Here is a 15,999-nt window from a genome sequence, read left to right on the forward strand (position 1 = left end):
CTACACGACTGCACTTCTGCGATTTTTACCGCGAATCAGTCAACGGTAGCCAGAGAATTTGGCGACTGAGTGGAAACGAGAACGGTCAGGCCCCCACCCCTACAGTACTACTGTCCGCTCTTCTATCAAACTCCTGTGGGTCAGCCACACAAATCGTGTGAACGTGCCGATCACTTGTACTCCCCGTAGAAAGCGCCACATATATTACCCGCCACAGGCAGCACCATCCGTCTTCTAAGACACCCTCTTACCTCACCGGAGACCTGCCAACCGGTCTACGTCTCTCTGTCAGCTTCCTCGAAGCTTCGCTTTTATAACATCCCCTCAGAGGCGCGGCGCGAGGAAGCGGGGCGACGATACTACACGAAGCGCTCTCCGATTGGCTGCCCGGCGTCATGCGACACGGCCGCTTGGGCGCACGTGGAAGGCTGTTGTTGCCTCCCGAGTCACTCGAGGGATTGAGTGACGCCGCCGGATTGCAACGGCTCTTCCGGTGATAGGCAGGAAGAAAGGGCGGGACTGAGAGTTCCCGGAAGCGGAAGCCTGTGTGGCTGTGATGCCTGAGGACGAGAAGGGGGAGGAGTTATCGCTGAGGTACCATCTGGGCGGGGACCGCTGGCGGCCGAGGGACCCCAGTGATGCCGCGTTACTGTGCGGCCACCTGTTGCAGGAACCGAGCGGGGCAGAGTGCCCGAGACCAGCGCAAGCTTAGCTTCTACCCGTGAGTGGTGAAGGGACCGAGCGTGTTGACTGACAAGTCAGTCCTGCGGGTTCAGTGAGGAGCTGGTTTCGCGAGACAGCGCGCTTCCGATCCATGCGACCCTTTACACGTTTGCTCGGGAGTAAGCCCGACTGCTTTCGGTGGGGCTTGCTCTCAAACAAGTATGTTTTAGTATTTACTTCTTGACGGACACGCACGGTTGGTTCTTTAGCACCTCTCCCACGTCATACACCCTCCCTTATCCGACGAGATCCACATAAACACATGTGGCCCTTCATGCGCACACAAACACAACGTCTCTTTTGCTCCTGGGTGTTAGTTTAAGGACCCTCTCTCGCGTTTGTGCTTCGTAAGTAAGGATGTGTGGCAAGCAGCTGGCGTTTGCAGCTATGGCCCTCCGTTTGTAGTGTTAGTTGTAGTCTTACCAACAGGGAGTTGTGAAGTGATGCTGGAAATACATTTTGAGGCCCCCTGGGCATGCACATCTTACTGCAAATTTTTACAGCAGTAAGCCTTTGATCTTGACTTCGGATACTGTACCTGCTTATGTACTATTATTTTTCTCTTGGGTGTAATTCTGCAGCTACAATTTTAAAAAACTGCACTTTTCTAAATCGGGTGGAGTGTCACTTGTGACGTGTGGGGGTTGGGTGGCATCCAACTTTTGTTTTAAAAAATGCAATTGTCCTATTGCAGCTGCACTGTAGCATCCAGCAAGCACTTTCCATTTAAATCCTTGCAGTTCAGTTCTACGCATGCATTTTATCATTAGTTCGTGGAATGAAAGGGAACAGAAAGGAAAGCAGCCAAAGGGGGTGACCAGACTTTTTCTGAAACTGACATGCAGCTGGGGAGCCATTAGCCAAATTGCCAAACACTAGAGGATTCTCTGCTGTATTATTGGCCACTGTGAAAAGTGTGAAAGAGTCACCTGATCTCATAATATGGGGAAACATGTTGAGTGTACAGAATGCACAGTAGAACCCACTAAAACTGGCATTGCAAGCTGTGATTGTTGGCAACATTGTCTGTGTGTGCCTGTGCAAAGTTGCCTGCAACTCCTCCATGCTTTGCACAGGGCTACAATTTGTATGGGGGAGGAATCCTCTGGCAGAAGCTCTGGAAAGGTTTTTTTAGTCTTGTGCCCCGAAATTGAAAAAAAAATGGCGGGGGGTATTTTTGCCAATGCCCTAGCGCAGCTGCATAGTAACACTAATTTCTTGCCCTTCCTTGCAAACTTCCTTGCAAGCTTTCTCTTTGTGTCTGTTTTGATCCTGTACACTGGTTGTGATCTTGACAGTTTTTTAAAGCCTGTCCTGTGCTATTTGCACTCTTCTTCCAAATGGATCGATACCAAGCGATTCTTAAGTTCAGGGGGTTGCAGAAGGTCCATGTGACTCAGCTCCCATTTTAATGTTAGGCTTCCGGAGCCTTCCAAAATGGTCCCCCCAAAAAAACTTTGTTCACTAAAGCATTAAAGGGAAAAATGTTTTCAAAACTTTAGGCTTTTCATCCCAGTGCCTCTCTCTTTATATCTCACGTCAATTTCATTCTATGCAGACACGTTGATGGGGTCTGAACTGGCAGAGACTGATCAAGAGAGAGATCTTGGAGTTGTAGTAGATAGCTCACTGAAAATGTCGAGACAGTGTGTGACTGCAATAAAGAAGGCCAATGCTATGCTGGGGATTATTAGGAAGGGTATTGTAAACAGATCAGCCAATATCATAATGCCGCTATATAAATCAATGGTGCGACCTCATCTGGAATACTGTGTGCAATTCTGGTCACCACACCTTAAAAAGGATATTATAGCTTTGGAAAAAGTGCAGAAAAGAGCAACCCGAATGATAAAAGGGTTGGAACACTTTCCCTATGAGGAAAGGTTAAAGCGCTTAGGGCTCTTTAGCTTGGAGAAAAGACGACTGAGGGGTGACATGATCGAGGTTTATAAGATTATGCATGGGAAAGAGCAGGTAAAGAAAGAGGTACTTTTCTCCCTTTCTCACAATACAAGAACCCGTGGGCACTCCATGAAATTGCTGAGCGGTCGGGTTAGAACGGATAAAAGGAAGTACTTCTTCACCCAAAGAGTGATTAACACTTGGAATTCACTGCCACAGGAAGTGGTGGCAGCTACAAGCATGGACGGCTTCAAAAGGGAATTAGATAAGCATATGGAGCAGAGGTCCATCAGTGGCTATTAGCCACAAGGTATAGATAGGGGCTCTGGGGCAAGTGATGCTCTGTCATCTTGGTGCTTGGGGGGGGGTCAACAGTGGGAGGGCTTCTACTGTCCTAGCCCACTGGTGGACCGCCTGATGGCACTGGTATTTCTGGCCACTGTGTGATACAGAGTGTTGGACTGGATGGGCCTTTGGCCTGATCCAACATTGGCATCTCTTATGTTCTTATCCCTACGCCTTTATTTTGTTTGCAGCACTGAAATATTTTTGTTGTTGTTTTTGCAGTGGAGACACTGCCATCTGCCCCCCCCCCCATACAAGCAAGCAACTCAACCTTGCTCAGCTCCTTTTAAACCTCCCCTCTTGTTTTAATTTTTTAAAAATTCAGTGATCCGAGACTAGTGATAGTCTCATTTTGCTAGACTCATGCTGCTTGTAAAAAAATAATTAAAAATTAAAAAATGAGGGGGAAATGGAGTTTGTACACCGATGGGGGGGAGGATGGCAGAAGGTGCAGAGTGGGTGGAACGACCTTGATGTGGGTGGAGAGTGGCTTTCAAGGGGTGGCAGAAGGGTGGGGGGGAATCCAAGGGAATCTGTATGCTTTTGCATTCCCTTCAGCTTGGAAGCAAAACAAGGGGGAAATTGGCACAAAAGCACTCTCAGAAAACCTGAGGAAACATCAACCAGAAAACCAATGGAGGAAAATCAATGCAGAATGACAAAGAAAACCCAACCGACATGTATGGTGAAAGCAAGGGGAAACACATGTGCATAATAGGCCTAAATTTCCTTCCAAAGTTGAATGGCTGCATTTAGAGTGCATCCTCTATTTGTGTCCCCTTTCCACTTCAGCTACTAAACTGGGAATGGAGGTGTTATGTTTTTATAACAATTGTTTATGCAAGCCGAGGCTGATATTTTCTGTGACTTTTTATGAGTAGGCCCAATAACTGATTTGCACGTGTGAGTTACAAAAATTTAGCATAGTTTTCTGTCACAGTAAACAAGATATACAAATCTGTATTAACTTAGTCAAAATTAAACAGAAATCTAACAAAATTTATTTTACTTTAAGCTTTCATGAGTCAGAGCTTATTTCATCATATACACATTTTGTCATCCTTTAAGATGCCTTTGAACTTTTATTTGGTTGCAAGATACTATAGGTGCTACCCCTGTGGACTTATTTTAACTGTGAATGTCTTGGCATTGGGGAAAAAGTGAGAACCAACATAATTTGAACCAGGTTGTCTTGGTTTTAACACTGGAGTCAGTTTTCTGTGACTCAGTACACTCTAAGAAGGTGAAGAGGATAACTTCAGAACACATACAGACCTAAGAAACTACAGTGAGTATTCAGGCATCACTTCACACTGAAAGCTCACACAATGTAGTGATTGGAGTGTTGAAGTAGGACCTGGAAGACTGTAGTTCAAATCCTTACCCTACCATGGAAGCTTGCTGGGTGACCCTGGACCAGTCAGTCTTAGTCTAACCTTACAAGGTTGTTGTTGAAAGGATAAAATGGAGGAGGGAAGAACAATGTAAGTCCCTGAGTCTCTCTGGGAAGAAAAGTGGGATATTAATATCTAAATACATTAAATAAATGTATCAATTCGAGAAAGGCCATATCAAAGGACATGTCTTCTAAACGGGTCTGAGATTGTGTTTAGAAACTAGCTTTTTACAACATTCACCTAGTTCATTTATTTATTCACTTACTGTACAATTTGCCTCTCTTACTGAGGCTCAGGGCAGATTACAGCTAAAAAACTGCAGTAAGAGCAGTGTAACACATGTAAGCAACAGTTAGTGTATAGTAATTGTAAAGAAATAATTAGACAATGTTGCATTAAAAATACAGTATAATTCTAAAAAGTATAATTCTAAAAATTCAAAAAAACAAGTGTAAAATATTTATTTATTTATTATTTGTATTTATACCCGGCCCTCCCCATGAACAGGCTCAGGGCAGTTTACAAAAGTCGGTACAATGTACCTAGTCAACATAACATTTTTAAAACAGCTAGAACATTCATAACATTTAAAACATTTAAAGTGCTCGCATTATTCCTTAAATTAGATGGCGCGCTCTAAGATATACCATCTGAGTTTTCAATTCAGCAGTCTTCCAGTTTTCAATTCAGCAGTCTTTCGATCTCCTAAGTAGGTATAGGCCTAACTCCACGTTAGGGCCAGCCCTTTACTACAGATGTTCAAGTAGTATAGTTGGTGGTCATGGTGGCAGCTTCTAATTGAAAGCCTGGTGAAAGAGCTTCATCTTGCAGGCCCTGCGGAACTGCAAAAGGTCCCGCAGGGTCCTGATCTCTTCTGGGAGCTCATTCCACCAGTAAGGAGCCACCACAGAGAAGGCCCTGGCCCTGGCGGCGGCGAGTGGCATCTTCGGGGCCTGGAATAGCTAACCGATGTTGTGACCCCAACTGTAGTGCTCTCTGGGGTATATATGGGGTAAGGCGGTCCCTCAGGTATGCCGGACCCTGGCCATGTAAGGCTTTAAAGGTAAGTATCAACACCTTGAAGCGAATTCAGTATGCTATTGGCAGCCAGTGCAGTGACCTAAGCACAGGCTGAATGCGCTCCAAACGCGGGAGGCCCATCAACAGCCTGGCTTTAGCACTCTGCACCAGCTGCAGCTTCTAGATTTGCGACAAGGGCAGCCCCATGTAGAGAGCATTACAGTAGTCTTGAGGTGACTGTCACGTGGATCACTGTAGCCGGCTCACTGCGGTCGAGAAGAGGAACCAACTGCTGAGTCAGCCGAAGATGATAAAAGGTCGACTTTGCAGTGGCTGCCACCTGGGCCTCCATTGTCAAGGAGGGATCCAGGAGCACTCTCAAACTCCTCACCTCCAACGCTGCGATGTTGTGACCCCAACTGTAGTGCTCTCTGGGGTATATATGGGGTAAGGCGGTCCCTCAGGTATGCCGGACCCTGGCCATGTAAGGCTTTAAAGGTAAGTATCAACACCTTGAAGCGAATTCAGTATGCTATTGGCAGCCAGTGCAGTGACCTAAGCACAGGCTGAATGCGCTCCAAACGCGGGAGGCCCATCAACAGCCTGGCTTTAGCACTCTGCACCAGCTGCAGCTTCTAGATTTGCGACAAGGGCAGCCCCATGTAGAGAGCATTACAGTAGTCTTGAGGTGACTGTCACGTGGATCACTGTAGCCGGCTCACTGCGGTCGAGAAGAGGAACCAACTGCTGAGTCAGCCGAAGATGATAAAAGGTCGACTTTGCAGTGGCTGCCACCTGGGCCTCCATTGTCAAGGAGGGATCCAGGAGCACTCCCAGACTCCTAACCTCCAACGCTGGCACCAAAGGTGCCCCGTCGAAGGCCGGGAGCGGGATCCCCAACCCTGTACCACCGCGACTCAAGCACAGGACCTCCGTCTTCGCCGTATTTACCTTCAACCAGCTGAGCCTGAGCCAACCAGCCATGGCCTGCAGTGTCTGGTTCAGATCTTCTGGTCTGGAGTCTGACCAGCCACCCAACATCAGATAGAGATGAGTGTCATCAGCGTACTGATGACAACCCAGCCCATATCTCCAAGCAACCTGGGCAAGGGGGTACATATAGATGTTAAACAACATTGGGGAAAGCACTGCCCCCTGAGGCACCCCGCATTCAAACGGGTGTCTCTTGGACTGCTGTTCCCCTAGCACCACCCTTTGTCCCCGACCCTGGAGAAAGGAGACAAGCCTCTGTATCCCCACTTCAGCAAGGCAATGGGTCAGCAACTGATGGTCGACCATGTCGAATGCAGCCGACAGGTCCAACAACAGCAGTGCTGCTGAACAAAGCCCCGATCCAGGTGCCTTCGGAGGTTGTAAGTAAGCACGACCAACACCGTCTCCGTCCTGTGTCCCAGGCAGAAGCCGGACTGGAAGGGATCTAATACGGACGTGTCATCCAGAAAGCCCTGCAGCTGTGCCGCCACCGCGCTCTCAACTAATTTGCCCAAATAGGGCAAATTGGAGCCTGGCCGGTAGTTGGCCAATTCGGCTGGGTCCAAATATGTTTTTTTCAAGAGAGGGCGAACCATCGCTTCCTTGAGTGCCCCCGGGTGTCAGACTTCCCACAGCATCAACTAAGTACACACTTGTAGAAAGGTTTTACTTTATTTGAAGCTATAGGTGCATAGACACGAACACTGGTTTTCAAAGAGCATGGTATGTTATAGTACATTCAAACTACTGAGGCCCAATTGCAGGGGTTCCCCCGCACGCCATCGGGCCCTAGGAGCAAATGCTTCTAGGCAGCATACGTTATCTCTTTCTCACGGTGTTTTGTGAGAGTCTCCAGCAACTAACAGGCAGCGGCAACCACCTGTGGCCTTGAGAGATATAGACAGTTCGGCAGGCTAAGCAATTATGCGCATCAACAGTTATACATGTGAAAGTGAAAGCACACAGAAAGAATAAAACAAAACATTGGCAGCTTGCTGACACTGGGAACCGTCCCTCAGAGAGGGACTGGTTGATAATCTCCCTGAGGGCACCTCGAAACCCCTCGTGGCCCGCTTTAATGAGCCAGGAAGGGCACGGATCAAGGTTGCACGTGGTTGGGCGTACAGCTGCAAACAATCTGTCAACTTACTCTAGGCTGAGCGGGCCAAAATAATCCAAACCCGACAAGGACGTGCAAGGGATCTTGAGTTTGCTCACTGTTTCAAACATGGCGGGAAGGTCACGGCGGAGCGCCAAGACTTTATCCGCTAAATAGCTCGCAAATGCCTCACAGCCAATCTCCAATTCCCTAGCATTTGGTCTGCCCTGTGGCAGAGCTGTTATCCACTGAATCGTTCTAAACAATTGGGCTGGGTGTGAGCTGGTGGACGCAGTCGTAGCCGCATAGAACTCTCTCTTAGTGGCTTTGGCTGCCATCTCACAGGATCTCATAAACGTCCTATAAGATGCTGTTGTAGCTTCGTCTCGAGTGCAACACCACCTTCTCTCTAGCCATCTTAGCTCCTGCTTCATAAGCTGCAACTCCTGGGTAAACAAGGGAGCGAGCCTAGAGCGGGGACGCAGAGGGCGCCGGGGAGCGATCTTATCGATGGCTGTAGAGAGCTGGCTATGCCAGTCCTCCACAAGCTCATCCAACAAGCCGCCAGGGGGCATCGGATCCCACAGGGCCATCTGGAACCGCACTGGGTCCATTTGACTCCGTGGGTGAGCTAAAATACCTTCACCGCCTAAACAGGGTCGGGGTCGAACATCCAGACAGGCCCCCCCACAGGGATTTCAGATCTCATGAAAGAATTTCCTGTCCACACTCAGTTAACAGAAGAACATAAATCTCTTGTAGAACAACCTATATTAGAATCAGAGGTCAAAGAAGTGCTAAAGTCCCTAAAACCGAATAAATCCCCTGGGCCAGACGGATTCCCGGCCGAATTTTATAAAGTCTTTGCAGACCAGTTAGTACCCTATTTAACAAAGACGCTGAATCACACATTAGAGACAGGGGTAATACCCAGGTCTTGGAAGCAGGCGGTCATGGTCGTTATCCCGAAAAAAGGAAGGGATCCTTTGCATCCTAAATCCTATCGCCCCATCTCATTGATCAATCAGGATGCGAAAATATTTACCTCTATTCTAGCAAAGAGGATCAACAAATTTATTTCCCAATACATACATAAAGAACAGGTAGGATTCATTCCAAACAGGGACCTTACGGACAATACTTACAAAACGCTATCTATCATGCAATATTGTTCATCAAAAAAAATCCCAACAGCCCTTCTTGCTTTGGATATTGAGAAGGCTTTCGATTCTGTACAATTCCCTTATCTTTTATCGACTCTAACTGCCATGAATTTTGGACCCAAATTTATACAAACGATTCAAAATCTATATACGGACTCATCTATCAATATAAAAGCAAGTGGATCGATTTCAGATCCTATATACCTACATCGGGGCACGAGACAGGGTTGTCCACTATCGCCAGCTCTTTTCGCTATGGCGATTGAGCTTCTGGCTCAAGCAATAAGATCCCATAAAAATATCTTTGGAGTGAAAATTGGGGAGTCGGAATACAAAACCTCACTGTTCGCGGACGACATGATTTTATACTTAACCAATCCAGAAGTCTCTCTTTCCAACCTGATGCCATTACTTAGCAACTTCAGCAAAATTTTGGGTCTTAAAATTAACGAAACAAAATCCCAAATGATGCCTATCTCTATTCCCGTGGAGGAACAAACCCACCTGAAAGGGAACTACCCATTTGAATGGGTCACAGAAAATTTACCTTATTTAGGGATCAAACTGACAAATAATCTAACCAATTTGTTTAAATCAAACTATCTAGAATTGCAAAAAGAAGTAGACCACCTCATGGATACTTGGGGACGTCTCCACCTTACATGGATTGATCGTTTTCATTTAATAAAATCATTTTTACTTCCTAAATACACATTTTTATTCAGGGCACTCCCAATTGCCATCTCTGAGAACCAATCAGAGATGGTCTTAATTTTAAAACCTGGCAAAAACGCAATATTTCCTGCATCGTATAGACCGATATCACTATTAAATTCAGATGGCAAAATATTTACCAAAGTAATAGCAAATAGACTTAAGAAAATACTCCCAGAGTATATACATTTAGACCAATCCGGATTTTTGCCTAAGAGAAACATAATTGAAAACATAAGAAGAACTTTAATTATCATCTTACACTGTGTAAACAACGCCATAGAAGCTTTGTTGATGTCCCTGGATGTCGATAAAGCGTTTGATAGTATTGAAACAAATTATCTACAAGAAGTTCTCATAGGTATGAATTTTGGGGAAAATTTTCAAAAACTAATTCAAGCTATACGGATAAGGGCCTGATCTCTGCGACCTATCAACTCCTAAACTCATTAAGCTTAACTAAAACAATCCCTTATCAAAGACTGTGGCAAGCTGACTGCAGTGCGCATCTCGATGACAATTTCTGGAAGGAAGTCTGGGAGACCAGAAATCCTTTCCCAAATTCTATACCATTGGAGATGCAGAACTTTAAAATTTTGACAAGGTGGTATCTGACCCCTCAACGATTATCCCGCATATACCTATCAAGTAATCCAAAATGCTGGAAATGTGAAGAAATCGGCACATTTGTTCACCTATGGTGGGAATGTGAACAGATCGCTAAATTTTGGAATGAAATTAAAAAGATCATTTTTAAAATAACAGGCCTTTCAATTCCCTTAAATCCAGAGAGTCTTTTCCTCAACCATTGGCCAACCTACATTGAAACCCACCATCACAAAAAGATCTTGGATATTATGATATTCGCAGCCCATACAGCAATAGCCCCCTGCTGGAAAAATCCAAAACCACCAACGATGTCTTTATGGTATCAAAAGCTATGGGACCAGTTTCTTATGGATTCGGTCACCAATAAAATTAATAATTCAAGTTTGAAGCCTGTGTCTCGACCCATAATGGAAAAATGGGCTCCCATTTTAGAATTTTTGGCCTCAGAAGAGTACCTGCCTGCCTCCTGGTACCATATGCAGAAGTGGTTATAAGTGCTCCTGTACTCTGTAATTTGATTACTGAACAATGATTCTTTTCATTTACCTCAATCTTCCCACGCAATATCCATACCTCTTAAAGTCATAGAGCATTAAATGGTTCCCCTTAGGGGACTTCAGTTGTATAGTCTTGTTATACATAATGGTTATGTTAGTTCGAAATGTGATTGTATCTCTTTTGGATATGAAAACACTTTATTCTGTAATGGATGAATTACCAGTTCTTTGTATTGAATTTGTATTTTACTTAATGAAAATAAAATAAAAATTATAAATAAAAAAAAGAACATCCAGACAGGCCTTCAGGGCATGGTGGTCCAAACATTGTACTGCCAAAGCAGTAATCCAGTCCACTGTTACCCCCGCCATGAAGATAAAATCGAGCATTACTGTCTGATATAGACAGTAATGGTCAAGTTACATACTGAAGAACAATGCAATATGATGCATCAGACAACATAAAACAGCTGGATTAGGAAACTGGAAGACAATGCAATAAACACACCATGATACATTCAATGAAAAATATGCTAATTCCGCTACAATTAACTACAATCTTAATTCCCTTTAGAAAAATGCCCTTATAAATAATTTCATTCTATGTGTTCTGCAGAAGATAAGAGTGTGAGAAAATTCCTCACCTCATTAGGAAAGCTCTTCCACCAGGTGGGAGCTACAGTGATAAAGGTCACATACGAGCTGCTTGTGGCATCTTCAGAAGCTCTTTGCTCAGATGAACAGATTGCAGAAACAATATCACTTCGGTATTTGGTACTGCACCTACTGGATGATTATCCAGTCATCCCCTTATGGAAGGGCGTGAGGGAATTTTAGGGTTGGGTGGGCCAAATTGGACATTCCCATGTTACCTTGTTGCTTTCAGGTTTCCTAGTAGCTACTACTATTTTGGCTGTGTTGGCTAGGAATAGGATTTTTAAATGAACAGAATGTAGATTATGGAGGAAACCTGGCAGATGACCCTCCTGGTGTTATAGTGACTTGGCTGACAAAAGCAGAGAAAGCACCTCCACCGAAGCTATAATGCCAAGCCTACTGGTTGGTCAGACATTCAGATCCCCCTAAGTGCATGTCAAAGCAACATTTTCTAGAAGGGCAGTTTCTGATGCTGAGTGGGAGCAGGGAGAATTGGAGAAGAGCTGCTGAAGTTTGCTACTTCAGAACATGTGCCGTTTGTGTCTGCACTGATAAGGTGAACTCTTCACTTGATCCCCTGCACATATTTTGCAGAAGGTAAACTTGTCACCGTGAGGACGTTCTTATCCATGTGAGAATATGCCCATGGTCATGAGGCCTTTTGCAGATGTACTGTTTTGGTTTGGGCCCAGAACCAGAGTGTCATGGAACTCCCTCCCCAGGAAGATTTTGTCTTCTATCAGAGTCTTCCTCCAGTGGGAGAAGACTTTTTTTTTGGGGGGGGTGTCTAGCAGTCCCTCACTGATTTCTCATTGAACCTTCCTCCTGTTGGTGTTCCATTTTAATTATTTATATATATGTGTATGTGCTTTTAATCTTGTTTTTATTGTTCACTTTCATACAAATCTTTTGATGCAGATTTCCTCTCCATGATAAAGAAAGATTGGAGAAATGGTTACGGAACATGAAGCGTGACACTTGGATCCCCAGCAAGCACCAGGTCCTCTGTAGTGACCATTTCACACCAGACTCTCTTGATGTGCGATGGGGTATTCGATACTTGAAAACAACTGCAGTGCCAACTATTTTTTCGATGTCTGATAATCAGGTAATCTACAACAGAGCAAATTGGAAATACTTTATGTGACAGATATTCTGAATATGGGATTTCACCTCATGCCGAAAGTGGGATAATCCCCATTCACTTTAACATGATTAGTTTTGTAGCCATTTTCTGTTATATTTACTGATATTTGATTTCAACTGAGAAGAAGGAATTTGTTTGCCAACAGGATTTTGTTACAGCCATGCAGGCTGATTCTGTGGCCAAAATATATACAAGGGGGACCAGCAATTCAAAGTAGTACAACAATAATAATAAGAAATTGCTGTAAGGTTCACAAATCACAATGAATAGACAATAACAACTTGTACAAAAATGACGCTTGATGATGTTTATAATTTCTATGTTTTCAGAACACAGGACGTCAAATACGGAAGGTGAGCGATACGAACATCTCGAGTGGTTGTTCGTTTCGAGACAACTCTTTTTCACCCAAAATTCAGTTCTCTGGTTGTCTTATTGTGTTTAGCTGTGATATCAATCTTATCCAACATCCATTTCAAAAGCACATGGGCTAACAAGTTTTAACAGCACAAAGGCTAACAAATTTTAAATTCCGTATTTGACGTCCTGTGTTCTGAAAACATAGAAATTATAAACATCATCAAGCGTCATTTTTGTACAAGTTGTTATTGTCTATTCATTGTGATTTGTGATTCTGTGGCCAAGCCAAAAGTCTATAGAGCTATGAACACAAGCTAGTTGGTATACTATGTTCCGCTAGCATTGGCACCTCGACACGCTGGTTTAATTTAATGGACTTCAAACACAGGACATATAACATGCACACACAGCTCCATAGCAACTGTGGAGTTCTTCCATTGCTCGTGTCATACGCAGACAATTTGCTTATTCATTGTACAGAAGAAAATGTAGCTCAGCATCAGGCTCTGATAACACTTAGCCCCTTGTTGCTGGTTCTCAGCTCCACCAAACAATCAGTAGGGGCTTGGAAGAAGAAGAGAAGAGATTGGATTTATACTGTGCCCTTCAATACCTAAAGGAGTCTCAGAGCGGCTTACAAGGAGGAGGAGTGGGGAATCAAACCCAGTTCTCCCAGATTAGAGTCCATGCTCTTAACCACTACACCAAACTGGCTGTCCCCAAACTGACTCCTCCTTACTACAGCCCCCATTTCACATGACTTTTGTCCATACAGGTCCAGGATCATCAATGTATCTTTGGGGGGGGGGGTGTTTAAGGGAGACTGCCTCTTCCTTTTTTCCAAAGCAGAAAAGTTAGTTGGATCCAGTCTTATATATGTCTCTTACACCTTTGATTTTTGTAAACCAAGGTAAATGACTAACAGTTACTTATGTATACATTCAAGTCTGTATGTTTTATAAATGGCCCATTATAAATCTAGTTACTGACACAGTTGCTGAAATTCTTTTTGAGTAATAAGATTTGGGCAGTGTATTGAATCAAAACATCTGCAAGTTGAGCGAAGCTTGCAGATGGCATCTTTCCAGTCTCTTTCCTTCATTCTCCAGCTCCAGTGTCCTCTCAAAAGGAGTTGAGGGGATGCCCTCAGGAAAGTTGTGGATGTGATGGGGAGGGCCTACAGTGGGAAGGAGCAAGTGGCAGGATTTCTTGCACATAGACACTTGCACAACCTTTTTGTTGACTGAACTAGGAGCTTATGCAACATCCTGGGTGCATCTCAAAAGAGTATTGCCATTGAATACTGCTTCCCACTGCAGCCCATCATACTATATTGCACACTTTCCCCAAGGTTCTCCTTATCACCACTACTCCTGACCTCCGGGAACCGCTTTTCAGGAGATGCGGGCAGTTGGAGGAAAAGGGAGAAGAAGAAAAAGAACCCTTTCCAGAGGCTTAGCTCACAGAAGACTGGATCCAAAGGTTTCCTTCTTCTAAAGGGAGGAATCCTCTTTTGGAGGAAGGACTCCCTTTTCTAATGGAAGAAAATCTTTCCTTCCAACCCAACTTATTTAATGTACCAAACAATAAGAATTCATTGTAGAATGCCTCATGGTAAACAATTTCTTAATAAAATAACATGTGTTCCTTCTTTAGGAAAAAGGGATCTCCCAGGAAAAGAGAACCGAAGATGACAAAGAAAAAACCCCATGGAGTACAGCAGTTACTTCTTTAAAACCTTGTTCACCAAAGAGGGATAATATAATTGAAGAAAGGTTTTACAGGAAAGCCCTTTGCACAACTTTAAGCAAGTCTTCTGAACAGAAAACACTACTTCAGAATGTCATGAAATCTGAAGACATCGTATCGCCAGATAATTCCATTAGGCCGACTTTTGAACAAACAAGCCCCGTGGTAATAACAAATGATGTACAGACTGTTGCAGCCAGTGATTGCTGCACCCCAGAAAACGTGTGTTTTGACAGCTCTGTAGAACATCTCTTTAGTGGTACAACCACAGTTTTGCACGCTACAGTTCACAATCTTCAGTCATGTCTTGAGTGCGTCTCAGATCCTAAAGCCACAGTTCTGCAGCCTGCAGATTTCCAACACTTGGATTCATCTCTAGAATTTAGTAATGTGACTTTACCTGTTAATGCCCTCCCACCTGATCAGCTAGAGTCTCACGTGGCATGCTGTACAGTGGAAGTCAAGCCATCTAGCGAAAACTCCTTGTTGCTCCACACTGTGTCGCAGGCTTTGGAACAGTTTAGTGGAGAGAAAGAGTCTGTTATCACCATTATAGTTCCTTCAGAGGATTCAAAAAACCCTTTGTTATTAGAGAGCTCAATTGTGCCAGTGGACCAGGAATTAATTGACATTGAAGCTGAAGCATCTGCATATATCACCAGTGACAATGGTCTTGAAGTGCTACAAGTGGAGCATTCATATTGTAGGCAAGATGTAGACAGGGAGCAACTCTGGCAAAAAATTACAAAGCTGCACTCAAAAATAGCACTTTTAGAAGTACAGGAGCAAAAGACTTTAGGCAGACTTAAATCCCTGGAAGCACTTATTGCCAAGCTGAAGCAGGAAAATCTGCTTTCCGAAGAAAAACTCAAGATTGTTGAAAATTGTTTCACAACCTTTGAAGTGACTATGATACAATAAAAGCTTTAAAGTGATGGTTTCAACTAATTCTTTGCAGTTCTCAGAGGGAAACAAATTCAGAAAGTGTGCTCTGGGGAAAAGAACTCTTTACCCTAAAGATCCATGGTAGAATATTATCCAAATTCCTGGGTAATCAAGTGTGTGGATTTAAGATAAGACCAGCTCGTAAATCATTATCAAGCTTAAATAAATCTAAAAGTTGTATTTGAATTGAGAGCTTTGAAAAATTGAAAGGAGGAGTTCCATTATCCAACAAAAGAGTACAGGCAACTGTTTCACCATTAGTTTCGGGAAAATACTTGTAGTTCTGCAAATCTTATTTCAGTTTTGTCCTTTTTCTTAGTATTTGTTACACTCCTTTATTGACAGAAGACATATTTCATAATTAAACGAAAATGTCTTTTTTCCTTAGTGACCATTGTATTTTATTCAGTGTTTTGGTTTCTAGAGTTTATTGCTTAGTTGTATTACCAATTAGAGAGTAGCACTCCTGAGGTAAATCCAGTATCAGTACATTAGTGAAATGTGGCCACTTAAAAATAAAACAAGTACAGTAGCATCTCAAACACGAACTTAATTTTTCCATTTTAAGATTATAAGTAGAACTTCCTAACGCTTGTGATATCAAAACATTTCCTGGCTAAGAAACAGTTAACATGCTTGCCTTTATTTTGGAGCTATTAAAAAAAGTTGTTCTTAATGA

The 15,999-nt window shown here is 43.7% G+C and overlaps 2 protein-coding genes across 2 annotated transcripts in view; one reads left to right on the forward strand and one right to left on the reverse strand.

Annotated features, from left to right (window-relative positions):
• DNAJB9 (DnaJ heat shock protein family (Hsp40) member B9) overlaps positions 1-474 on the reverse strand; it is a 6,599-nt gene extending 6,125 nt beyond the window's left edge. Inside the window, exon 1 of the mRNA XM_015415283.1 lies at positions 252-474. Within this exon, the coding sequence (XP_015270769.1) occupies positions 252-397 (146 nt within the window). The 5' untranslated portion in view covers positions 398-474. The remainder of the gene's footprint in view (positions 1-251) is intronic.
• A 99-nt stretch (positions 475-573) lies between these two features.
• THAP5 (THAP domain containing 5) lies at positions 574-15,351 on the forward strand. The gene is made up of 3 exons (XM_015415284.1): positions 574-721; positions 12,038-12,227; positions 14,283-15,351. The coding sequence occupies exons 1-3, from the start codon at positions 639-641 to the stop codon at positions 15,294-15,296; spliced, it is 1,287 nt and encodes a 428-aa protein (XP_015270770.1). The 5' UTR covers positions 574-638; the 3' UTR covers positions 15,297-15,351.
• Positions 15,352-15,999: the final 648 nt, after the last annotated feature.

The sequence above is a fragment of the Gekko japonicus genome, unplaced genomic scaffold (assembly GCF_001447785.1).
Source record: "Gekko japonicus isolate JY-2015 unplaced genomic scaffold, Gekko_japonicus_V1.1 scaffold453, whole genome shotgun sequence".
NCBI classification, from domain to species: domain Eukaryota; kingdom Metazoa; phylum Chordata; class Lepidosauria; order Squamata; family Gekkonidae; genus Gekko; species Gekko japonicus.